The 27302-nt window shown below is 39.2% G+C and overlaps 2 protein-coding genes across 2 annotated transcripts; both read right to left on the reverse strand.

Moving 5' to 3' along the window:
• Positions 1 to 1001: 1001 nt before the first annotated feature.
• Positions 1002 to 4593, reverse strand: LOC142607891 (protein NRT1/ PTR FAMILY 2.6-like). The gene is made up of 4 exons (XM_075779549.1): positions 4413 to 4593; positions 4104 to 4321; positions 2583 to 3124; positions 1002 to 2048 (listed from the first exon to the last, which is right to left on the reverse strand). Exons 1-4 carry the CDS (start codon positions 4486 to 4488, stop codon positions 1208 to 1210), a joined length of 1677 nt encoding a protein of 558 aa, XP_075635664.1. The 5' UTR covers positions 4489 to 4593; the 3' UTR covers positions 1002 to 1207.
• A 14165-nt stretch (positions 4594 to 18758) lies between these two features.
• On the reverse strand, positions 18759 to 25401 carry LOC142608405 (protein NRT1/ PTR FAMILY 2.3-like). Its single transcript, XM_075780179.1, has 4 exons — positions 25322 to 25401; positions 25027 to 25244; positions 20134 to 20669; positions 18759 to 19599 (listed from the first exon to the last, which is right to left on the reverse strand). The coding sequence occupies exons 1-4, from the start codon at positions 25395 to 25397 to the stop codon at positions 18759 to 18761; spliced, it is 1671 nt and encodes a 556-aa protein (XP_075636294.1). The 5' UTR covers positions 25398 to 25401.
• Positions 25402 to 27302: the final 1901 nt, after the last annotated feature.

Genomic DNA, 27302 nt, shown 5'->3' on the forward strand with positions numbered 1-27302 from the left:
ATAATAGATAAGGACGAAACCTAGGTGCAGTACATTGAGTGTTATTTTTTATGTTCTGCTTTTATGATTTAGTCATATGGCTACTTAACTAAAAAATATAGTTTCATTATATAAAAAAAAATTCACATGACAGAATTTTAAGAGGAGAATCTAAAAAACAGTACCTAAGTATTATACTTAAGTCCTATACCTAAGTCTTGTTCGATAAATAAAGTAACTTTTAAAATAATAAAATGAAATATTTTTTAAAAACCATGCATTGCCTTTACTGTAGTTTTCTAAAACTAGGAAAATTGATTATCAGTATCTTGTAATTTAATGTACCAGTCTAGGAAAATTGAGGACACGTTATTGTTAAATATAAATATGTTGGAAAATTATGATGGGGGAGTATGATAATTTAATATGGGCATAGTCGCCAAATCCAAAAACGGCGAGACGGAGAGATGCTTTTTTTGACTTTGGAGTTTGCAGTCAAGGACGCACGGTACTTTTTTTTTTTTTTTTTGAGAAGCAGTCAAGGTATAATGATCGTAACGTATCCATTATCAAAGAAAGCAATTGAACAGTTTAGTAAAGTTACTTCAACGTTAATGGTGCAAACATCAGATAAGTCAAGTCAACTGGATCCAATTGACGTTGATTAAATTCATTGGACCTACTCTAAGTAACCATCTTCTATAGCACAAGCTTTTACATTAACCCATAAAAGAAAAGAAAAGAAAAGAAAATAAGCTTTTAAATGTGCTTTAAAAAAAAAAAAAAAAATTTAGAGGGGTAAGTAGATGAATAGTGCTGGTTTAGATTCGTCCGTTCAATCAAGAATTATTTTGTTTAGATAATGGGATGATTTGGACAATACTTAGGGGTTTTGTTTTCTTGTTACTTTTATTCATTTATTTAGTCACAAATTTTTTTCCCCAAAAAAATAAAAATAAAAACATCGATACAATCTCCTTTATTATAATAAAAATAGACATACAACTATCATAAAACAAGAGTAATGATAGAAATATAACATTTTTTTACAATCATTGGCATAATCTATTATAATTAAAACAACATTACTTTTTGTATTGGTTCTTCATTGATCTCACTTTTAATATGCATCAATCAAAATAGTCAAGATAAACCATTGTAATTTATATATTAAAGGCCTATTATTATAGAAATACATGTGAGCCTTTATCATTGTTCACTATGAGAATCAATTATTAGTGCCAGAATTGCTCTCTTCTCCCTTTTCAACATTTTGATACTTGTACAAGGAAGCACACACCAAGTAATAACCAAAGTTGACCACTCCTCCCACAACTAACAACCAATACATATTATCTAACCTCCCATTATTTATATTGTTTGGTAACCATCCAGTGATCCTTTGGACAAGATCAATCAAAACCGTGCTCATATAAAAAGAAATCCCTATAATCAATGCAATCATCGCAGTTGATGTACTTTTAAGTGAAGTAGGAAATTCTTGATAATATAATGCAACTTGTCCTGGGAAATGAAATGCTTCTCCAATGCCAACCAAAACTAGTTGTGGAATTAGCCACAAGGCCAACATGGGCACTATGGCCCCAGGCTGGCCTTGGAGATGGTGGGCTCGGGCTATTTTGAGCCGCTTCGATTCCACTAGTGCCGAAGTAGCCATACTTAGAATGTTTAGCACATGTCCTAGTCCTATCTGTTGGAGGGGCGTAGGAGACCTACGAGTCAGCCTTTTCCACATTGGAGATAGGAATCGATCAATGATTGTAAGAAAAGTGGCTGTGGAGATTAGGCTTATGACTAGGATAGACCCAGCAGGAATTTGGAAATGAGGCCCAAGGTGTCGGTCCATGGTTAAAGCTTGGATTACTGTCAAGCTGGCTTGGACTCCTATTGGGGTACCTAAAAATATACTTGATGACCATAATGGGAAAATCCTAAAAAGGGTTTTGAGATCTTCTACTTGTTGTACTGTGCATATTTTCCAAGGTTTTGCAATTAAACCATCCGATCCAACATCTCCATCTGTTTTAAGTGCGGCACGATTAAGGAACCTGCATCATAAGTGTGTTTAAGTAGTTTTGTTAGTTGAATAAAGTTTTGGCTTATAAAATTTTGTCAGACTATAGTATCATTATGTCAAATGAATTATCAAAAGTGAGAATTCAAATGATCTTCGTATGCTTACAAATTTATATTTCAAAATACTAATGGTCATCATAAGTAGATAATATATATATATATAGTTCATTAAAAATTGAACACTAAATGGACATGGTGTTCAACACTAAGAATACTAAATTTCATTCAAAATTCTCATGTTGTAATAATTATATGTCTTATGCATTCAATTCAATGGATACATCTTATATTTTACGATATATGAACTCTATAATCATGTGAGATCTACAAACTATTAGAAATGGACGCATATATTAGATGCACATGATACTTTTCCCTTAGGGCACATGTCAAATACTAGAGGTAGTTATAGGTAATATTGATGATTGTAAAGTGGCCAAGTTTTCAAATAATAATAACTAAATTTCAATTCATCCCAAAAAATAAAGAACGACTCAACTTCCAACCTGAAGCTCTTTTTGGGTGGTGCAGTTGGAGCTATTTCTGTGATTCCATCATGTCCGTAGTAGTAATCCTCGATTCTGGATGAGAGCTGCACCTTCCATTTTTGAATAGTCGCAACAATAACACGAACTATGCCTGTGAATGGGCTCCCTTGTGGCTTATCATGAAAGTAGAAACGGTTTCCCAATAAGAGAAAGGCCAAGCCAATGAAGTTAGCAATCGCACATAGGCCAAATCCCCATTTCCAACTTACGTTACCTTGAATGTAGACAATTGCCGTGCCGCTTACCACAGAGCCAATATAGAAAGTGAAGAAAAACCAATTAAAAAAAATCCCTTGAGCCTTGGGATTATTAAATTGATTTGCTCCCATAGTTGCTATGGTAAACCGTGTACCTCCAGATCCAATACACGCTAGGGCTAAACTTGTGTATAGGATCGCATATTGGAGTTTTGAGGGTGGTGTGCATAAGCTTGATCCATTATCACATGGCTGAGGTTTCAAAGAATCAAGTGCTGAAGTCAAGGTTAAGAGAGCTATACCCTGCAAAGGTAAATGGTTTAGATGTTAAGGATACGGGTTCCTTTGGACGTTGTTGTTGTTGTTGTTGTTTTTTTTTTCTTGGTTAAATTAAATTGTTGAAAATTGATTAAAAAATAATTTATTTATATATAGTTAAATTGAGCTTTTAAAAAGCTATGTATGAATAAATAAATAAACAATCCAAATGAAAATGTTTTGCCAAAAAAACACTCAAATTTACAAATTGAGTACTAGTTAATCGTAAATGGAAAGGAAACTAAAGACTTTTACAACAACCACTCCAATCCTACTAATTATTATAACCCCCTGTCATTGACTCCAGCGGGCCTATAGCCACAACTCTACTACACCATCTGCAACAACTCTATCATCACCGCCTCTAAGGACACCACACCACAATCACCAACGTTATCCCTCATCACCGCCACTACCACGTACACCACACCACCTATGCGACTATCACCACCACCATCACTTACACCACATCGATCAGTATTGCCCTCATTACTACAACCGTCATTATTATGTCTACATAAAATATTAATAATTTTTATGCGAGTAAAACAATATAAATTATTTTTGGAGTTGCAACCAAATCCATCATTTAAAAAAAAAAAAAAATCTTTTGCCAATAGAAACAAAGCAATAAGTTCGTGTTCTTCCATATTTTTTTAGGAAAGTAAATGAATCTGAAGTTCAATCACTTTTTCATTACTTGGAAAAGATATAGAAGTGGATCAATTTTTACATCTACCAAATAATGAAATCATCTGTGATCTGTCAAAGTAACCATAGGCTTGCAAACACACAAAGAACATAAGCTAATCACAGTCGAGAGAAAAATATCTATCAATCAATTATATTGAAAAATTAAATATTACTCGAGATAAACACACAACAGATAGTCTAGCAAGCAAACTACACACACCCAACAGACATGCATGCATCTTACAAGTTGCAACACAGTAAAGAGTATTACCAGCAAAGAGATACAGGCAGAAACTGCGGCAACAGAGAAAGTACCAAAGAAAGAGTCAGCAACAATTGCTCCAATGACAGGAAACAAATTGGTGCAACCATTCGATATGTTATAAATCTGAGCTGCGTTTATGTTTTTCACATTGAACACCTGAATCAGATATACGATCAGATTTGATATCCATCCTACGCCTCCAAGTGTGAATCCCGCCGTCGCCCCTGGTTGATATAAATATTAGAAGAAATAAGAAACATGTTGAAACGACAAATTCTATATGTTTTAGGGAGAAAGAGAGAGAGAGAGAGAGACCAATGATGAAGGGGAAGGTGATCCAACCACCACGTTTGCTACCGGAGCTGGATATTTGGGCTACTCTACCTTCCATATTGCAAGTTAACTGTTAATTGCAAATGCTAGATGGTCGTTTTTGGCTACCTTGTTATATGCTAAAAAAACAGTACGAATAATGTTCAGTTTTCGATCTGTTGGACAAACCTTCACTCCTTTGTCACAAAATATATATATATATATATTTTAAATCCATGCGTGGCCTACCACGGTTTTCTAAGACCAGGAAAATGTGAAATGATTGTCAGTATCTTTTACTATAATGTTCCAGTCAAACTGCAAATTACATTCTTGCCACTCAGAAAGGCACACTAGTTTATCGGTGCAAATTAAGCACGCTTGCCGTAAGAGATATTAACGAGGACACGATATATTGCTTAATATATTGGCAAATTATAATTTAATAAGGGTATATATAGAGTCCGTTTGGATAGAACTTATTGCTGAAAACTGAAAACTGAAAACTGAAAATACTGTACAAAAATAATTTTTTAATGTGTAAAAATTACTGTTCATCCCAAAAAGATCTTCATCGTTTAAAATCACTGTACATGGCAAATGAACAGTGACACATGCGCGTGGAAAAAAAAAAAAAAAAAAAAAAACTGCCCAGACGTGGACGCAGCCTCCTATCCAAACGCATTCATAGTCACCAAATTCAAATGAAGAGAAAGGGAGATGCCAGCCAAGTCCACCGTTGACTTTGCAGTGATCATGGTACTATTGACTGTTAGTTATCCATTCATCACGAAAGTAATTGAATAGTTAGTAAATTTACTTCGACAATTATGTTGCAAACATCAGATTTGTCAACTGGATCATCCAGTTGAAGTTGATTAATTCCATTGAACCTGCTCGTAGTAACCATCCTAAATAGCACAATTTCTTGTGTGCCCGCATAAAAAAAATGTAAAAATTAAAAAATAAATTAAAAGGTGTCCAAAAAAATTCTATATAAATGAAAATAAATTTTAGCAAGCACAACAAAAACACAACCACATAAGAGCACAAAATTTATGAAAAATCCTTTCTTCCAAAAAGAAAAAACCATGGAACAACTTTAAATAATTTCATTATATTAATTATTAAATAGAGATTACAAAGGTATAACTTGAGTAAAAAAACACCACCGAGGTGGTGTGGTCCAATGGTTCTAAGTGATGAACAAAGATCTTCGCCAAGGTGAGGTCCCATGTTCGAGTTTGAATATGAACTTGTGTGGGATTTACCTTCCTTGACAGCCTAGGTCATTGGTGCCCCTCGTGGGGCTGGGGAAGCTATGGCTCACCGGTCCCCCTGCACCCCAGTAGGACCCGAACCTTGGCGGGTAAGGTGCTACTATGGTCACGTCCAGATAAAATTGCCATATTGGTCACCCTCTACCCATTTTTCATTCAAAAAAAAAAAAAAAACTTGAGTAAAAAACAATTCTCTCTTTCTTTGCACTCACTTCGTATATCTTTCACTCATAACTTTCTCTTACTCTCTGTTTTTTTCTCTTTTGCTTGCTCTCTCTCATTTAGTTCTTCAAAACTGCACATTGTCCTCACTCTCAATGGACTTCACAGTACTCACCCAAATGGCCGAATGACTTCACTTAATATTTCTTCAGCTTTTTCTTTATTCTCTAGCTTGTAGGACACGCACAAGACAACGCACGCCTCTTCATAAATGTTGCTTGACTTTTGTGCATAATAATAGACAAAAAAGATGACTTCAATTCTTCTTTTTGGCAAGCTTCTCCGGCAGGCTGACAAGAGTGTGGGCTACCGCTGGACCCACGCTGCAGTGCACCCATCAAAAAGTAGACGAGGAGTGCTGAAAGTAATTTGCTGGTTTAGAATCCTCCGTTCAATCAAGAATTCTTTTGTTTTGATAAAGGGATAATTTGGATAATGCCTAAAGCATCAATGTAAGTGCACAATTACATCTGGACTCAAAAACAATCACGGGCTCAGGCCCAACGAGCCTTAAACAATAAAATTTGTAGAGTGTGGCCTTGAAACCTAAGTTAGAAGTACTGGGAGCTTGATCACAGGTTTTTAGAAACAAATATAGGTAAATAACAAATGACGATTGTAAAAGGATCTCCTCGGACTCGAGCCGAGGACTGCTTCTTTATTATTCCTCTTTCTTCCTTAAAGATTTACAATTTCTTAATTTTCTTTCTTCTTTTTCGATCCCCCTTCTCTTTGGCCTTTACCCCCCTTTTATACTTCCTTCCCTGATACTTTTTGAACAGTGACTAGAAGTTTCCACCTCACTGTTCAGGGGTCACCTCCCCATTAATGCGGCCAGGGAGGTAGGTGCAGAGCCTTTAATGCGGAGGTGGCAGCTTTTACTCTTGATATTTTCTTTAATACTGGTGCATCTAGAAGATTCAGGATGTCCCCTTTTAACCACTAGTCTTTCCAGAGTTGTGCCTTGACCTTTATAATGAAATCTTGAGTTCTCTTGGATCTGTCCGAGGTGAAACTCTCCCTCGGCTGTATCCTCGGACCCTCGGCGTATGGGCCAACTCATAGAGTTTAACCCTAGAGCAGGTCGACCCTCCATGTTACAGCCCAAAGGCCCATATGCCCACTTGGGTCCTTTTACTCCCCACAATAGCCCCTCAAAACTCTATTTTTCATCATCCGAGGAGAAAAATAGGGTTTTGATCCAACGAACACCTCCTCCACACTTTCTGCAAATAACCACACGTGTGAAAACCGTTTCGCGTTCCGGAGGGTGACACTTGGCGGTTTTATTTTCAAAAACGCGTGCATTTATTACCGTAAGTTATATCTTGTCCCCCACGTTCAACGGTGAGATGAACATCCAACGGTCCTTATCATTCCATGAAAATTTGGGCAGGACAAATATAATTTCGAGGCTGCTTCTCGCACGTCGTGACGCTTCGGGAACCTGCACCTTCATTTATTTCTCCAGAGACTAATCCCATCAAAATATCAGCAATCACCTTTTGTCTACACAACTCCGTGGAAACTCGCACAACTTCAAGTCTGTAAGTTCTTATTCCTTTTTTCTCTTAACCCTTTCTCCTCGGACACTGTCCTCGGCTCTCCTTATAATCATCCCCCTTTTAGAATTTAACCTTTCGTTCACATTTGATGGGAAAGTTCAAGTGTCTAGTTGATACCGCCGCTGGAATGGAAGGCTTCAGAGCCAAGTATCACATTCCCGGCGATGTAGGTTTAAAATATTGCCCGGCGGAAGCCGTGGCCGGCTCTAGATAGGAGGGAGAGGTTATCATCCCAATGGTAGCCTTTGTAGAGGGTGGGATGACCCTCCCAATGAAGCCTGTAACTAGGGAGTACCTCCGCAACCACCGGTTGTGTCCCGATCAGTGCACCTCAAACGTTTTTAGAGTTTTGGGTAGCGTCGATGCTCTAAACGAGCAAATGGGTCTAAACCTCACCTGACACGATGTCGTCTTTCTGTACGAGTGCCATAAACTTACCAATGTAGGTTACTACATTAAATCCCGCTCTAGTGTCGTTAGGCTAATCTCCTGTCTGGCCAAATCCAACAAAGGCATGAAGGACGACTACCTGATCGTCTCTGGGAACTGGCACGACGGCCTCCACTGCCCAGTTGAGTGGGGAGATCCAGGTGCGACACCTTAGGATTAACCCCCCCCACCGCACAACTTCCTCTAACACTCACAAAACTGCGTATTCATATGTATTGATGTTTATTTAGGTTTATTATATGTTGTGTGAATCTAACCATGTTTGTTTGCTTTGATGTCTTTCTTTGCAGATAAGCAACACGTGCGCCCACGCTTGAGCCACTGCAACGTTGCAGATCTAAACCAGGTACTGCGCTCCGAGGTGTTTGTCAGCGAGGACCTACAACTCAGGGCTGCTCACTTGATTCTAGGGTACGACCCTGTATCCTCGGACTTCCAGGCAATAGAGAACGCCATTATTGCAGGTGACCGGCGGCGTAGGAAGATCAACGTAGCCAGACCTCACTTCCTGGACGATTGCGACCTCCCTGACAGCCCTAACACCATACTGTATTTACAACCGATTGCTGCGGTCCCTCTAGCTACACACTCCCAGGCAACAGTTGTCCCAGAGGAGCAAGTATCTTCTTCAAACACTTTGGATGAGGAGATAGACCAGTTTCGGCACGAGGATTCCCCACGACCTCGCGGAAACTCATTTGTCATCCTTTCCAACGAGGAAGAAAAAGAAGCCGAGGCCTCTGGGATCACGGGTCTAGTGATAGCGCGTTCAGACGATAGTTCAATCGAAGAAGAAATGGACACGCTTAAGGATCTCATGACCGATAGAGGTGCCCGTGTGGCAAAGAAGGGAGCAAGAAAGTCCCAAGTTCCCCCTGCCTTGCCACCACCTCCTCCTCCTCCAGCCGACCCTAAGCCTCCAGCCGAAGACCCTAAAAAGAAAAGGAAAGCAGAGGTCGAGGGGGCTGGAGGAGAAAAACAAAAGAAGATGAAACAGCCTGCGCCGACCCAGCAGCAGAAGTTGGACAAGGGCAAAGGGCGCGCCCGCTCAGTTGAAAGCGGGGAGATCAGAGACGTAGCCGAGGTGCGCCGAGCACCAGCTACCTGGTCTCCTGACTTGAGACTAGACGGCGCTCCCGTTCCCTGCCATTCCAGTATCAGGGCAGTCCAGCAAGGCCATGCTCACCATCTAGCCGAGGTGTTGGAGCGCCCTCTTCCGCTTCCTAAGGACATGGAAACCTTGGAGAAAATGGGCCAGCCGCAGCTGTTCCTCTCGTTGAAGAGGGGTTTAGCTCTGGTAAGTTCCATCGTACACTAACATTCTATACTGGTTTGTAAACACTTCACTGTATTTAACCTCCTATCCTTTTTACAGTCCATCCAAGAGATTTTCGCTGCCGAGAAGTTCGTGGACGACTCTCGGAAGCGCGCTGGGATGGAGCAGGAGCTAAGGCAAGAGGCAGAAAGATCTCTAAGCCAGGCCCTAGCAGAGAATGGGAAAATCACGTCGCAGCTGGCCGACTTGAAAAGAGAAAGAGATGGTGATAAGGCCAGCTTGAAGACGATGACAACCCAAGTGGAGGGGCAGCGTAAGCTCCTTCGTCAAAAGGATGACGAGCTCGCCCAAGTCCAACAGGCACGCTCTGACTTGGAAAAAGAGCTTACGCGGGCTAAGGAGGAGGCTCGCGCCCACCAGCACGCACTGGAGGCTGCGAAGAAGGCCAGTTATCAGGAGGGGTGACCGGAACGCAAGAAGAGCTGACAGAAGCTTTCGCGGCCTTGTGCCGAGAGTACTGTCAGCAGGTCTGGGGAGAGGCCATGAATGCGGTAGGGGTTCCTCAAGCTTCCGAGCTGAGGAAGCCCGAGAACATCTGGCTTCCCCTAGACATACAGGAAATTGAAGACCCTCATGTTGCTGCCTCTCCTGCCCTTCCTCTTGTAGTGGAAGAGCTCGTTCCTGCTCCTATAGAACCTGAAGGTTCCCACAAAGAGAAGGACGAGTGTGGTGGTGCCGAGAAGGAGCAGATCCAAAGTGTGGAGCCCCCCATGCCTTCAACAGACAAAGGGAAACAAGTCTTGTCCACCTTTGAGCTGGAATTGAAGAGTACTGAGGCAGGCAGCAGCTCCCTTCAAGACCCCCCTTCCCTAGTTTAAGGCCTAGTATAGGAATTTTCTGTACTCCCCTTCTTTGTATATAATTAATGAAGAAGATTTTTATTCAATTTTTGTTCACATTGTCTTTATTCAATTTTTATTCTTTTTGTGCTTGCCATGAGAGCTTTTAATAACAAACAGTTAAAGGCGAAGCAGAATAAATAAGTACAACTCCACCATGCAATTAACTATGACTTCAAAACTGCCGCATAACTTAATTTAGACATCAAATAATACCAAAGTTAGACAACTCATATGACAGTTAAACTTTTGTAATCTGATATATTGCTTTCAGCAGGATGTAAGGTTAGAAGACCATTCCTTGCAAAAATTTTGCTAAACACTTAAAAATGAAGAACTTGAGATCCAAATTAATAAATGATGAGATAATGATTTCCATAAAAAGGGTGATAAGAATAAGAACAGTGACAAAATATTAAGAATAGTGACAAGGTTTGGTCCGAGGACTATACTTAACCAAGTTTCTGTTTGATTCTTAAGAACAATAGCTTCAAATGTTAATTTCCCCAAAGTAGGAGGTCCGAGGACCCGGCATAACTAAGGTTCTGTTTAACAAATGATAAGACGTCAATTTTCACAAGTTTTGTGGTCCGAGGACTGCACTTAACCAAGTTTCTGTTTGATTCTTAAGAACAATAGCTTCAAATGTTAATTTCCCCAAAGTAGGAGGTCCGAGGACCCGACATAACTAAGGTTCTGTTCAGCAAATGACAAGACATCAATTTCCACAAGGTTTGTGGTCCGAGGACTGCACTTAACCAAGTTTCTGTTTGATTCTTAAGAAAAGTAGCTTCAAATGTTAATTTCCCCAAAGTAGGAGGTCCGAGGACCCGGCATAACTAAGGTTCTGTTTAACAAATGACAAGACATCAATTTCCACAAGGTTTGTGGTCCGAGGACTGCACTTAACCAAGTTTCTGTTTGATTCTTAAGAACAATAGCTTCAAATGTTAATTTCCCCAAAGTAGGAGGTCCGAGGACCCGACATAACTAAGGTTCTATTCAACAAATGACAAGACATCAATTTTCACAAGGTTTGTGGTCCGAGGACTGCACTTAACCAAGTTTCTGTTTGATTCTTAAGAACAGTAGCTTCAAATGTTAATTTTCCCAAAGTAGGAGGTTCGAGGATCCGGCATAACTAAGGTTCTGTTTAACAAATGATAAGACATCAATTTCCACAAGGTTTGTAGTCCGAGGACTGCACTTAACCAAGTTTCTGTTTGATTCTTAAGAACAATAGCTGCAAGGGTCAGAGGCACTCATAACTTTGAAATATTAACTGACAAAAGCCCATTTTATTAATAATAATACCTTCTAAGATTATTTACATTCCATGGGCGTGGTACAATTCTTTCATCTAGGTCAGCTAGTCGATATGATCCTATGCCTGCTACAGAAACAATGCGATAGGGGCCTTCCCAGTTGGGTCCTAGCTTACCCCAAGCTGGGTTCTTGGAAGTGCCTACAACTTTCCTTAGTACAAGATCACCAGGTGCAAGTGGCCTTAGCTTCACGTGGGCATCATACCCCCGTTTTAGCTTCTGTTGATAATAAGCCATTTGGACCATGGCTGCCTCGCGTCGTTCCTCGAGTAAATCAAGACCTTTCTCTAGGAGTCCATTATTATTCTCCAGGCTAAAAGAACTTGTCTTTAGGGTGGGAAAACCAGATTCCAGAGGTATCACCGCATCGGCTTCATATGTCATAGAGAATGGCGTTTCTCCCGTGGACCTACGCGGGGTGGTCCGATACGTCCACAAAACATGAGGGAGTTCTTCTACCCATCTGCCTTTCGCATCGTCCAACATTTTCTTAAGCCCACTGACTATGACCTTGTTAACGGCCTCGGCTTGCCCATTTCCCTGAGGATAAGCTGGGGTGGAGTATCTATTTATGATACCCATGTCACCACAATATTGCCTAAAGGCCTTGCTGTCAAATTGAACGCCATTGTCTGAGACAAGTGTATGTGGTATACCGAATCTAGTGACAATATTTTTCCAGATAAATTTCTTGGAATCAACATCTCTAATATTGGCTAAGGGCTCGGCCTCAACCCATTTAGTGAAATAGTCTGTTCCCACAAGAAGCCATCTTTTGTTTCCGGCAGCTCTCGGAAATGGCCCCACTATATCCACTCCCCATTGGGCAAAAGGCCAAGGACTAGAGAGAGGGTTAAGAACCCCACCAGGCTGATGAATATTAGGGGCGAACCTCTGGCATTGATCACATTTTCTGGCATAATCCTGAGCCTCTCTCTGCATATTGGGCCACCAATAACCCTAAGTCAGGGCCCTATGGGCTAAGGACCTTCCCCTAGTGTGACTTCCACAAATCCCTTCATGCAGTTCCTCCAGAAGTGCTTCCGTTGATTCAGGGTGCACACACAACAAGTACGGTCCTGAGAAGGATCGTTTGTACAGTTTCTGGTCCTCGGACAACCAGAAACGTGGCGCCTTTCGACGTATCTTATCTGCTTCAGATTTGTCCTCAGGAAGGATATCATTCCTAAGAAAAGATATGACCGGGTCGATCCAACTAGGTCCAGGCCTTATTAGATGGATGTGAACTGTGCTGACGACAGTAAGAGTTGGCTTCAACAAATCCTCCACGAGGATAACCCTAGGCAAGTCCTGAACCGAGGAAGTCGCCAACGTAGCCAAAGAATCTGCATGAGTGTTTGCACTCCTAGAAATATGAGCTAAGACGAAGGAGTCAAATTCAGCTTGCTGACGCTTGACCTGGACCAAGTATTCTTGCATTCTGGGGTCTCTAGCCTCCATGGTCCCCATCACTTGGCCGACCACTAACTGAGAGTCCGAGAACACATGGACTTCCTTTCCACCCATCTTACGTACCATCTACATGCCTACCAAGACTGCTTCATATTCAGCCTCATTGTTAGTAGCCGAGAACGCCAATCTCAAAGATTTTTCGAAGACAATTCCCTCAGGGGACGTTAGAACAAGTCCAACACCAGACCCTCTCTGATTAGCCGCCCCATCCACATACACTTTCCAAATCGGAGGCATTGCAGCTGTAATCACACCAACTGATTTTTCATCCATGTGTGCTTCTTTTAGAGTTTCTTCTAGCAATGGTTCGGTAAACTCTGCCACCAAGTCAGCGAGGACCTGGCCCTTCACCGAGGTGCGAGGCTTATACTTAACATCAAAGGCTCCCAAAATGGTTCCCCATTTTGCCACCCTGCCAGAGTAATCAGCACTGCGTAACACCGCCTTGAGAGGCAATTGGGTCAGAACAACCACAGTATGAGACTGGAAATAATGAGGAAGTTTGCGCGTGGCGTGGACTACGGCCAGAAGCGCTTTTTCCAAGGGCAGATAGCGCACCTCGGCCTCATTCAAAGACTTACTAACATAGTAGACCGGTCTTTGCACCCCGCTTTCATTCCTTATAAGGACTAGGCTCACCGCGTGGACAGCCACTGCCAGATAAGCGAACAAAACCTCGTCCACCCCAGGGCGAGACAAAATGGGTGGCCGAGATAGATATTGCTTAAGCTGTTGGAAAGCTAACTCGCAGTCTTCGGTCCATTGAAACCCTTTCCATTTGTTCAACAACTGAAAGAAGGGACGACATCGGTCAGCCGACCGAGATATAAATCTGTTCAAGGCGGCAATCATTCCGGTTAATTTTTGGATTTCTTTTGGGTTCCGAGGAGGCTGCAAGTCCTGAATAGCCTTAACCTGTGCTGGGTTTACCTCTATACCTCTATGAGTGATCATGTACCCCAAAAACTTTCCAAACCCAACGCCGAAAGAGCATTTTGAGGCGTTAAGGCGCAGCTTGTACTTTCTTAACACCTGAAAGGTGTCAGCCAGGTCTCTCACGTGTGAGGGTATTGTTTTGCTCTTAATCACCATATCATCCACATATACTTCAACGGTCTTCCCCAGTTGCTGTTCGAACATTCTAGTCATCATCCTTTGGTAGGTAGCCCCAGCATTCTTCAAACCAAATGGCATGACCTTATAATGATAATTCCCCGTCGGAGTAATGAAGGCAGTCTTCTCTTGATCCTCCAACGCCAAGGGAATTTGGTGGTAACCCTGAAAGGCGTCCAAAAAACTCATCCGAGGATGTCCGACAGTGGCATCCACCAGTTGATCAATACGCAGCATTGGGAACGAATCTTTGGGACAGGCCTTATTCAGATCAGTAAAGTCCACACACACCCTCCACGTTCCGTTCTTCTTTTTAACAACAACTGTATGGGCCAACCATTCGGGGTAGAAAACTTCTTTGATAGCCCCAGCCCTCTTGAGTTTAAGCACCTCTTCCTTCACAGCCTCAGAATGTTCCCTGGAAGAACGCCGAGGTGGCTGCCTTCTCGGAACAATAGCTGGGTTGACATTTAAATGATGACAAATGAAGCTCGGATCGACGCCTGGAGCTTCGTAAGGATCCCACGCAAAAACATCAATATTGTCCTTCAGAAATTCTAACAATTCGATCTTCTCTTGGTGTGGCAAAAGTATGCCGACTTGGAAGAACCTCTCTGGGTCATCGGCTACTGGAAACTTCTCTAACTCTTCACAATGTGTCTCCTCTCCCGTCACCATTCCAGATGAATCAGGAGTTATTAACTGCTATAAGTCTTTGGTGATTAAAGCCGAAGACTCGGCTTCTGTCTGATGCAGTACTGCAGCCGATATGCACTGCCTGGCCACCGATTGGCTGCCGAGGATTTCCTCAACACATTCCCCCGAGGGGAATTTAACTTTAACGTGCAAGGTTGAGGAGACAGCTCCCAGAGCATGTAGCCATGGCCTGGCGAGGATGGCTGTATATGGGGAGTACGCGTCGACCACAATGAAATCCACCTCAACCATTTCTGAGCTAGATTGGACGGGCAAACGAATCTGTCCCTTCGGCACAACGGCCCTTCCTTCGAAGCTTATGAGTGGCGAGTCATAAGGAGTAAGGTCATCCAACGTCAGCCTTAGCCCCTTGAATAAATCAGGGTACATGATATCTGCACCGCTGCCCTGATCAATCATCACTCTCTTCACATCATAACTTCCTATTCTAAGAGTGACCACAAGAGCATCGTCATGGGGTTGAATGGTACCAACCTTATCTTCCTCCGAAAATCCCAAGATGGGTAAGGTCACTTTCAACCTCTTCGGCCTGTAGCCTGGTTCCTCGGCCTAAGGATGTGAAACTGCCATCACCCTGGTGGGACCCGAGCCGGTCCTGCCAGGTGCAGCAAAAATAACATTTATTGTTCCTAACGCCGGCCGAGATGAACCGTTCCTCTGATTATTCGAACCAGATTGACCGCCCTGTCCACCAGGTTGACACAAGTGCTGCTTCAATTTTCCTTCACTAACAAGCTGCTCCAAGTGGTTCCAAAGAGTCCGACAATTCTCGATAGTGTGGCCCGCATCCTGATGGTACTGGCAAAAGAGGTTCTGATTCCTCTTCGCAGGGTCCCCTGACATCTTACCAGGCCATTTAAAGAAGGGCTCCTTACGAAATTTCTCCAGCAACTGATGTACTGGTTCTCGGAACACAGTGCTCACGGCCTGAGGTGCTGCCGAGCCGGACTGCCCAACGTAATCTCTCCTCGGCTTGTTATTGTGGTACCTGTCCGACCTGAAATCCCTTCTCTCCTGCGGGATAACCTTCTCCTTACCCTTTCCTTGCTGCTGGTCTTCCTCCACCCTCTTGTACTCGTCAATACGATCCATGAGACGACGTACGCTGCGAACGGGCTTTTTGGTCAAAGACTTTCTCAAGTCATGATCAGTAGGAAGACCCACCTTAAAGGTATTGAGCGCAACCTCATCAAAGTCGCCATCTATTTCATTAAACATCTCCCAATAACGGTCGGAGTATGCTTTCAACGTCTCCCCTTCCCTCATGGACATGGATAACAGCGAATCCAATGGCCGAGGTACTCTGCTACACGTAATGAACCGCGAAGCGAATGCTCTAGTAAGCTCCCCAAACGAACCTATAGACCCCGATTTAAGGCCGTTGAACCACCTCATAGCCACAGGTCCCAGGCCAGAGGGGAAAACTTTACACATCAGGGTCTCGTTGTGAGAGTGCACCGCCATCCTCTGGTTAAAGTGACTCACGTGCTCCACCGGATCAGTCCGGCCATTATAGATGGTAAAAGTGGGCTGGGTAAACCTCCTGGGAAGCCTTCCTTTCTCAATCCTCCGTGTAAATGGAGATTTGGAGAGTTGGTGCAACGCCCTACTCATAGCATCGTTGCCTAAGCCCCTAGAATGAAGCTTCTTACGTCTGCGAGTTGGCTGGTCGTCCTCCTCACCGGAGGATGTTGCACTGGTGGGAGAGCGCGACCTTGAGCTGTAGTCACCTCCCCTATCCTCCTCTGAGGAAGAATTAGATGAGGACGGTGAAAACCTACGCTTAGCACGGCGTAACTTTATCTTCAAACGATTGATTTCCTTCTGCATGGATTTAGAACCCTCATCGTGGGTGGTGCTACCCCCCTCATGAATATGGCTAGCGCCTAGGTATTCTGTATGGACACTTCCCTCACGATCCCTTCGACGTTCAAGACGTTCGAAATGATCTTCCGGTTGTGATCCTTGTGATTCTGCATGGTGAGAGCCTAAGCCTGCCATCCTACCCCCACCTCTTCTAGACTAGGTTCCCACAGACGGCGCCAATTGTAAGTGCACAATTGCACCTGGACCCAAAGACAATCACGGGCTCAGGCCCAACGAGCCTTAAACAATAAAATTTGTAGAGTGTGGGCTTGAAACCTAGGTTAGAAGTACTGGGAGCTTGATCACAGGTTTTTAGAAACAAATATAGGTAAATAACAAATGACGATTGTAAAAGGATCTCCTCGGACTCGAGCCGAGGACTGCTTCTTTATTATTCCTCTTTCTTCCTTAAAGATTTACAATTTCTTAATTTTCTTTCTTCGTTTTCGATCCCCCTTCTCCTTGGCCTTTACCCCCCTTTTATACTTCCTTCACTGATACTTTTTGAACAGTGACTAGAAGTTTCCACCTCACTGTTCAGGGGTCACCTCCCCATTAATGCGGCCAGGGAGGTAGGTGCAGAGCCTTTAATGCGGAGGTGGCAGCTTTTACTCTTGATATTTTCTTTAATACTGGTGCATCTAGAAGATTCAGGATGTCCCCTTTTAACCACTAGTCTTTCCAGAGTTGTGCCTTGACCTTTATAATGAAATCTTGAGTTCTCTTGGATCTGTCCGAGGTGAAACTCTCCCTCGACTGTATCCTCGGACCCTCGACGTATGGGCCAACTCATAGAGTTTAACCCTGGAGCAGGTCGGCCCTCCATGTTACAGCCCAAAGGCCCATATGCCCACTTGGTTCCTTTTACTCCCCACAATCAACATTCGTTATTTTAATTTTATTATTTAAAAAATTACTTTATCAATTATATAATATTATTTTTTAATACACTTAATATCTTAATTTTTATTTTTCTATTTTACTCATTAAAATAATATATCTTCACAATAAAATATATTTTTACTTTTTTTTTTTCCCAAATTTATCCTCCACATGTATAGCTTCCAAACTCCTCCTCCATCATCCATATCAACTCAACTCCTCCATCATTCATATCAACCTAGATCGGCGAAACTAAAAAAAAAAAAAAATCACGCCGATCACAATGCCACAGCCACCACAACGCCGATCACATATACCAGCAAACCAAAAAAAAAAAAACATTAACACCCACGCCGATCACCCCACAGCCACCACAATTCCACCGATCTCCACCACGCCAATCTCCACCGTTGTCAACACCCACGCCGATCTCATCAAAACCCATGCCGATCTCCACTGTTGTCAAAACCCACGACCCACCGTCGTCAACAAAAGATCTAGGTCTGTGATGAAACCAAATCACAACAAAAAATCCATAACAAAAACCAGATCGCAACCTAAACCTCTTCGACATCTGCGACGAAATCTTCAAGCTCCTTGACACCAAACTCATCCCTTCTGCTGCCACCGGCGACTCCAAGGTCTTTTACCTCAAGCCCTAGCACTGGTGCAAGCTTTGAACATGGAGAGAGAGAGAGAGAGAGAGAGAGAGAGAGAGAGAGAGAGAGAGAGATGAAGTGAGAGTCAGAATGATAGAGAGAGATGAGAGACCGTGGAGAGAGAAAATACATAAAATATTAATATATTTTTACCATTGAGCTACAATGCAATTCTAAGTTTAGAATCGCACTGTAGCATAATTGTATTTTTTTTTTTGTTGTTGCAATAGTGCTTGTTTACATCTAATGGAGGGTACATTTTGGGCCTCAATTGTAAAAGAAGCCTACATTTGGGATATGCCCAATCCGTTGGTGATGCTCTTAGGGGTTTTGTTTTCTTATTACATTTTTCATTTATTTAGTTGCTATTCTTTCCCCAAAAAAATAAATAAAATACCAACATCCACACAATCTCTTTTACTATTCGCAATAAAACTTGATATACAGTTGACATTATTTGTTATGACTGGAACAACATTACTTTTATCTTGACCCACTACTAATCCCACTTTTATTATAAACTAATCACAACGATCCATGTCAACAATTGTGAAAAATATTTTTCCTTAGGCCTATTATTGAACAAATACATGTGAGCCTCTAGCATTGTTCACTATGAGAATCACTTATTAGTGCCAGAATTGCCATCTTCTCCCTTTTCAACATTTTGATACTTGTATAAGGAAGCGCACACCAAGTAATAACCAAAGTTGAGCACTCCCCCCACAACTAGCAACCAATACATATTATCTAGCCTCCCATTATTTATATTATTTGGTAACCATCCAGTGATCCTCTGGACAAGATCAATCAAAGCCGTGCTCAAATAAAAAGAAATCCCTATAAGCATTGCAATCATCGCAGTTGATGTACTTTTAAGTGACATAGGGAATTCCTGATAATATAATGCAACTTGTCCTGGGAAATGAAATGCTTCTCCAATGCCAACCACGACCAGTTGTGGAATTAGCCACAAGGCCAACATGGGCACTATGGACCCGGGCTGGCCTTGGAGATGGTGGGCTTGGGCTATTTTGAGCCGCTTCGATTCCACTAGTGCTGAAATTGCCATACTTAGAATGTTTAGCACGTGGCCTAATCCTATTTGTTGGAGGGGCGTAGGAGACCTATGAGTCAGCTTTTGCCACATTGGACATAGGAATCGATCAATAATTGTAACGAAAATGGCTGTGGTGATTAGGCATAAGACTAGGATAGACCCAGCAGGGATTTCAAAATGTGGTCCAAGGTGGCGGTCCATGGTTAAAGCTTGGAGTATTGTCAAACTGGCTTGGACTCCTATTGGGGTACCTAAGAATATACTTGATGACCATAATGGGAAAATCCTAAAAAGGGTTTTGAGATCTTCTACTTGTTGTACTGTGCATATCCTCCAAGGTTTTGCGATTAAACCATCCAATCCAACATCTCCTTCTGTTATAAGTGCGGCACGATTGAGGAACCTGCATCAAGAGTGTGTTTGTATAGTTTTTGTTAATACAATTAAATTTTGGCTTATAAAATGTCTATCAAACTATTATTATGTCAAATGAATTAATTATGAAACTTAAGAATTCAAATGATCTCCATAAACTTGCGATTGTACATGTCAAAGTATTAATGGTTATCCTGAAAAAAAAAAGAAAAAAAGAAAAAAGAGTTCATTAAAAATAGAACACTAAATGGACATTGTGTTCAATACTAAGAACACTAAATTTCGTTTAAAATTTCATGATATAATAATTATTTATATTATGTATTCAATAGATGTATCTTCTATTTTCATAGTATATAAACTCTATAATTATGTGAGATCCAGACAGCATTAGGAATTGATGTATATAGTAGATGCATAACATACTCTCTCCTTAAGATGGCACTTGTGTAGTATTTTTGGTATTTATATGTAATATTGATGATTATAAAGTGACCAAGTTTGCAAATATTCATAATTGAATTTCAATTCATCCCAGAAAACAAAGGACTCAACTTCCTACCTGAAGCTCTTTTTAGGTGTTGCAGCTATTTCTGTGATTCCATCATGCTTGTGGTAGTAATCCTCGATTTTGGATGAAGGCTGCACCTTCCATTTCTGAATAGTGGCAACAATAACACGAACTAAACAAGTGAATGGACTCCCTTTTGGCTTATCATGAAGGTAGAAGCAGTTTCCCAATAAGAGAAAAGCCAAGCCAATGAAGTTAGTAATTGCACATAAGCCAAATCCCAATCTCCAACTTACGTTATCCTCAATGTAGACAATGGCTGTGTTGCTTACAGCATTGGAAATATATATAGTGAAGAAAAACCAGTTAAAGAAAATCCCTTGATCCTTAGGATTATTAAATTGATTTGCTCCCATTGTTGCCATAGTAAATCGAGTACCTCCAGACCCAATACATGACAGAGCTAAACTTGTGTATAGGACCACGTATTGGAGTTTTGAGGGTGGTATGCACAGGCTTGATCCATTATCACATGGCTGAGGTGTCAAAGGATCAAGTGTTGCAGTTAAGGTCAAGAGAATTATGCCCTGCAAAGGTAAATGATCTTGATTATAAGGATATATGCATGGTACCTTTGGGCGTAGTTTTTAACTTTTTTTTTTTTTTTTTTGCTTAAACTTATTTTTTATTTGTTAAAAATTGATTAAAATAGTTAATCTATACAGGGCCGGCCCAAGGCTTAGGCCTAAGGCCCCACTAAAAAGAAAAAAAAAAAAAAATTCCCTTAGAAAAAATGCCCTACTTCCAATGATTAAAGTCCCAAATTATATAAAATTATATATTTTTTAAAGCTTGTGTATTTTTTTTATTAGTGATGTTAAGGATACTACAAATTTTACTATTGACTTACATATTACTATGTTACTAGTCACAAAAAAGTAATTTAAACATTCATTAGTTAGATTCATAAATTTCATCAATGAGAGTAAATGTCCCATCATATTGTGAACATTTTATAGTACTTTAAGCACATCTTTCCTTTTCATTTCTATTAAGACTCTTTAGACCAATAGAACCTTAACCCATTTGAAACTCTAAAATGTTTCAAAAAAATATTGCAAATGTGTTAAATCACCAATTATAGATTAATCTCTCATAATAGTTTGAAACTTTAATTTTTGTAAATTGATATCCTATAAAGCCACACACCAAATAATATCTATCTCCCTCTCTTAAGAACAAGATATAAAATTAAAAATTAGATTTCAACTTTACTTAACTATGTATCGTTGTATATCCAAAATAAAGTTTTTTTTTTAATCATAATATACTTTTGTTTCTTTTATTAATATTTATAGTTCAACTATGATATTCAATTTTCTATATGAAATTAACATTAGTTTAGTTGGTATTATTCATCAAATTATATATTTAATGTATCAAATTAACCTTGATTTGATTAGTATTAAATAATTTTATTTAATTAATATTTACATATTAAAAGTCTCGCATAAACTTTTCACCTTAAGCCCCAAATAATGTTGGGCCGCCGTTGAATCTATATTTAGATAAAATGAGTCTTTTAAATAGTTTTGCATAAACAAATAAACAAAAACTCTAATAAAAACACACTCAAAGTTACAGATTAAGTAGTTAATTGTAAATGGAAAGAAACTAGCCACTCCAATACTACTAATCATTATAGTACCACCATTGTTGTCTCAAGCAACCCTGTTGCCACGACTACCTCACCATCTATAATGCCACCATCCATCACTGCCTCAACTGTCACCCACCATACATTCACCACCACTATCACCTCATCATTACCACTACCACACCACCTCTGCTACTTGTAGACGCCCCATTTTGTACCCCGTTAATAAATTTTGGTCCCTGGCCCCAATGATGAGTGTGACATATGTCAACCAAGGGTAGTTAAAAAGTTCAAAATAGTTTGGAAGTAATCACAATTCACAGTACTCAAATCGCTTTGAAATTGATATTGAAAAATGACCTTTACTCATTGTTCTGACCATAACTGTTGATCTAGAACTAAAGTTTGAGTGAAATTTGTTTCATTGGAAAGTAGACATCTTGGGCTTCAATTTGAATATAAATTGTTTCTAATTTGGCTTTATATTGAGTGAGTTATGACCGTTTGAAGTTAGGCCATTAGAGTTGTCAAATTAGGGTTTTGGAGGACGCATGCGTACGCATGCCCCAACCATATGTATGCAGGGTCATTTCCAAAAGCTCTCAAATTGATGCAGGGTCATTTCCAAAAGCTCTCAAATTCAATTTTAGGGGCCCAAAATATCATTCTTTGATAAGGGCTGACTCCTAGACCCTTGGGAATGTCTAAAAACCATTAAAAAGCCCCAAAAACTTTAATTTTAACTTATAAATACTCATCTTATGTCTCCAATCAAAACCCTAGCTAGAGAGAGTTATTTTTTAGTCTCCATCTTCTCTAAAACCCTATTTTCTCTTTTCAAAACCCTAGGGCAACAACTAGCACTTTTTTTTACAAAGATTCAAAACCTTTTTCTAGCACCAAAAAAAAAAAAAAAAAAAGGCAAAAACTTGTTCTTAATTGGATTTCTCAAAACTTGTTCAAACCTTTTGTTCTTGAGTTGTGATTACTAACTATTGTTGTGTTCTTTAATTATTATTTTTCTCTCAATCTAATCTTTGTGTTGTAGGCAATGAGGGTTTATTTAAACAATCTTAAATTTGTGATTCTAAAGCAAGATGAGCCTCTTTCCCATGATTTTTCACTTTGTTACAAAGGATTCACATTAGTTTCTTAACATAGTTTTTATAATTGTTTTATTTGTTTTGTTTGTTGATCTTAATTCTTTTGATATGTGTTAATATGATTTTGGGCTGATTATAATATGTTTTTGTTATTCTTGTTTTATTATTTTGGTTTTAAGTAAATTTTAACATGTTTATTTATTTTATGTTAGTTTAGTATACTTATTGATTTGTTTCTTGATTATTTGTTTATATTGCTTTGTTTTGTTTCCTTTATGTTAGTTTAGTGTTTAGGGTTTTAACATGCTTGTTTGATTTCTATTTTAATATCTTTGTTTGATTAAATCTATAAAAATGTGATTTTATACAGATTTGTGTTAGAGGATGTGTACACATCATCGAGTATGCGTGCGCATGGTTTCAACTTATGCATATGCACCCCAAACCCGTATTAGGATAAAATCTTGTTTTTGTAATTTTAATCATTTTTCACATGTTCTTTGATTCTATTTGACACTATTTAGGTTAATTAATTATGTTTAATCCTTTTTCCATGTTTGTTGGAGTCTTTTTGCCATGTTTCATTTATTTGTGATATTTTTCCTTTTGTGCTTATTTCATTGTCAACTTTACATATTTAATATATTTGTTTGATTGTGTTTAATTTGTTTCCTTTTTATATTGTGATGTGATATTTAACATGTGTGTGTTATTTTATTTAAGTACATTATGTATGTTTAGGCTAAGGATTAGGGCTCTTTTAATAATCTCTTTATCTAAATGTGGCATAGCAACATATAATAGAAGCCGGCTCACAAGCCTAGCAGTCTTAAGTGCCTAACACTTTCTTAAGCCTTACCCAAACTCCAGACCCCTAATCTGATATGCAGACTTATGCATGTAAGTGATTGGCCCAAAACACCCAATATGATTCCTAAACTTAATCTAGGTGGCGACTCCATTTTTCACCCTCTGTCAAGGTCCACTCCAAAGGCCAAGGCGTACTCCCTTGCGCCCACACTACTATCGCCACCATGATCACCTCCACAACATAACTACAACCATCACCGCTACAACCATCATTACTATGCCTATATAAAATATATATTTTGTTAACAAATGCCTTAAGGGTTATGGTTAAGATGCATTTAATATTTTATTAGATAATGGTTTTATACATATATATCCCAAAAAACACACAAAGGCTTCCACCACGGTCCACTCCAAAGGCCAAGGCATATTCCCTTGCGCCCACACTACTATCGCCACCACAATCACCTCCACAACATCACTACCGCCATCACCACTACAAACATAATTATTATGGCTATATAAAATATGGATTTGTTAACAAATGTCCTAAGGGTTATGGTTAAGATGCATTTGATATTTTATTAGATAATAGTTTTATACATATATATCCCAAAAAACACATAAAACTACAATGAATTTGTGAATGTTAATTAATGAAAATCATTATCATTATATTTTATTTTTTAAAATATGTGCATTACAGCTCATAATTAGAATTTATGAATTTTTAATGTGTCCTTATAGGGTACTCTTTATATATATATATATATATATGGGCTGGGTTCAAGTAACACCTGGTGTAACTCTAAACAATGTTCACCATCTAATAATTTGTTATAAAATTTATATTTTGAAAATCTCACTGTTGAATTATGTGTTTTATATGTTGTTAACATTCATGCTAATTTTTGTCAACTAGATGTTATTTATCATTCGATTTATAAACTCATCTTTTATGCATTATTTTAAATTACAAAAATTTGAATTTAAACAATTAATTGATGACAAAACTATTAATTTTTTATCACTTTAAAATTTTGCAAGTATGCAGAATATACAAAGATGATATAATTTAATAGTAGATTTGTCAAAATTTGCATCTAATTAAAAATAAATTAAGTGATATAATATTATTTTGAATTATACCAAGTGTAACTTGAACTCAACTATATATACACGTGTGGTTAATACCGTAGACTTGCAAACACACGTAAAGAACATACGCTAACCATAATCGAAAGAATAATATCGATCAATTATATCCAAAAATTAAATATAACCCGAGACAGACACAGAACAGAGTGTCTAGCAAGCAAACCACACACACAACAGACATGCATCTTGCAAGCTCCAACAGAGTACGACTATTACCAGCATAGAGATAGAGGCAGAAATTGCGGCAACAAAGAACGAACCAAAGAAAGAATCAGCAACAGTTGCTCCAATGACAGGAAACAGATTGGAGCAGCCATTCGTTATGTTTGAAATCTGAGCAGCATCTATGCTTTTCAAATTGAACACCTGAATCAGATATACGATCAGGTTTGCCGTCCATCCTCCGCTTCCAAGTGCTAAGCCAGCCACGGCCCCTGCTTGATATAAATAGAAATAAGAAACAGTCTGTGCATGATGTATGTGTGTGTGTGTGTTAGAGAGAGAGAGAGACCAGTGATGAAGGGGAAGGTGATCCAACCACCACGTTTGCTACCGGAGCTCGATATTTGGGCTTCTCTACCTTCCATATTGAAGGTCAATTTTTGGTTCCAAGTGATGGTCGTTTTATGCTACTTGTCAATGTTATATACTAGCAAAATCAAATGAAAGATTTTGAGATTCCTGTAGGACTAACCTTCACTCAATTTCAAAGAAAAACATTTTAAAAAAATCCATGCATGGCCACCGTGGTTTTCTTAAACTGGGAATATCTGGCATGATTATCAGTGTCTTGCAATTTAGTGCTCCGGTCTACCTACTAATAATGTTCTTGCCACTCAAACTGAACTTCACATGAACAGATTGAAGGCACTATAGTATAGTTCATCCGTGCAAATGAAGCACTTATGCAGTTATGCCCATAATAGAAATTGACAAGACCGCAATATCTTTATTTATATTTGAGTAAAATACTATTTTAATTTCTAAATTTTACTAAAAATTTGTTTTTCATTTTTAAAGTTTAAAAGTTCATTTTTCGTCTCTAAATTATTGAAAATATTTTATTTTTGTCCTTAAACTTTAGAAAAGATTTTTTTTTATCCCTAAACTATGGGAAAAAGTTATTTTTTTCATCCATATTTTTTGTCCTTAAACTATTGAAAAAATTATTTACAAAGTTTAGGAATGAAAAGAGAAATTTTTAAAGTTTAGTGATGAAAAACAAACTTTTAATAAAAATTTAGAGACCATAATAGTATTTTACATTTTTATAGTTACATTGCTCATAATAAAATAATAGTTTAATTAATATGGGCATAGTCACCAAATCAAAATGGAGAAAGAGAGTTGCCAGTCCACTTTAGTGTTTTTTTTTTTTTTTAATTTAATAGTTAATTATAAGAAGGGGGAATTTAAACTCTTGACATTTCTGGTAGAAGCACCAAAAAATGCCAGATGATAATTTGATAATATTTTGCAGTCGCTTAGAAATTAGAAATGTTCGTTACTTATCCATTCATCAAGAAACATTAAAAGTGTTGCTCAAGTTGCTTTGTCAATATAATGGTGCAGACATTAGATATGTCAATTGCATCCAATTGTTGTTGATTAATTCCATTACCGGATTGGTTGTAATTAATAGTAGTAGTCTAGTAGAGGTTAAAGTATTTTAGATTTAAAAAAAAAAAAAACATTTGGCTACAATTAATTTCCCTTCTTTACTTTGTTACGAAGTAATTTACTTTCATTTCCTCATTTAACCTGGGAATCCTATATAAAGGTCTCATATAAATATTGTTATTATAGATAGTTGATCATGGATTTAATAAAAATTGGTTGGGAATTTCCTTTCAATGCTTTGTGCTAAGCCAACATTTGAAACTCTATTTCTCTACTTAGTGTTGAGTCCAAGATTTTTTTTTTTTCAATTTGTTTTGGTGTCTGGCTCCTAGATTTTATTTTTATATTTTCTACCATATTTTTTTTTTTTTTTTTTTTTTGCAAAACTATAGTGTTAACTTTAAGTAACCCTAAGTAAGGAGGAAGAATACCCTGTTATAGGTGTATACTTCCTTGCACTCATAGCTGTGTGGGTCCCACAGCTGGTGGGTCCCGCCAGCTATGAGTGTGAGGAAATATACACCCGTAACAGGGTGTATTTTTCCCTAAGTAAGGGTTTTTTCAAATCAAACCTCACTGATCTGTTGATCCACTGCCGCACTGATCGAATTGCAACACAAGGATTTCGATTGGGTCAGCACTGATGGTCTGTGCAAAGGTGTCATTTCCAACATCTTACAACAATGTCATCAATGGATGTCTCACGATTCTGATGATGCCACACCGCACTTACTATATTAAAGGTGGCTCAACAGTATAGGTGAATGAGGCGGTCGTCTAAGGTTTCCAAGTAGAAAAAAGGCCTTCAAATTTTAACTAATAGAGTTATTTTTTCATTGTAATAGTATTAATTAAGCCCAAATATTAGCCAA

The sequence above is a fragment of the Castanea sativa genome, chromosome 8 (assembly GCF_040712315.1).
Source record: "Castanea sativa cultivar Marrone di Chiusa Pesio chromosome 8, ASM4071231v1".
Classification (NCBI taxonomy): domain Eukaryota; kingdom Viridiplantae; phylum Streptophyta; class Magnoliopsida; order Fagales; family Fagaceae; genus Castanea; species Castanea sativa.

What these genes read in the sequence shown, in the direction of transcription:
- LOC142607891 (XM_075779549.1), bottom strand. Translation starts at nt 4,488, where the DNA reads ATGGAAGGTAGAGTAGCCCAAATATCCAGCTCCGGTAGCAAACGTGGT. An exon ending in CACCTTCCCCTTCATCATTG is followed by an intron (nt 4,322 to 4,412) that starts GTCTCTCTCTCT and finishes TATATCAACCAG; the next exon opens with GGGCGACGGCGGGATTCACA. An exon ending in CTGCCTGTATCTCTTTGCTG is followed by an intron (nt 3,125 to 4,103) that starts GTAATACTCTTT and finishes TTACCTTTGCAG; the next exon opens with GGTATAGCTCTCTTAACCTT.
- LOC142608405 (XM_075780179.1), bottom strand. Translation starts at nt 25,397, where the DNA reads ATGGAAGGTAGAGAAGCCCAAATATCGAGCTCCGGTAGCAAACGTGGT. An exon ending in CACCTTCCCCTTCATCACTG is followed by an intron (nt 25,245 to 25,321) that starts GTCTCTCTCTCT and finishes TATATCAAGCAG; the next exon opens with GGGCCGTGGCTGGCTTAGCA. An exon ending in ACACCTAAAAAGAGCTTCAG is followed by an intron (nt 19,600 to 20,133) that starts GTAGGAAGTTGA and finishes CTCTTGATGCAG; the next exon opens with GTTCCTCAATCGTGCCGCAC.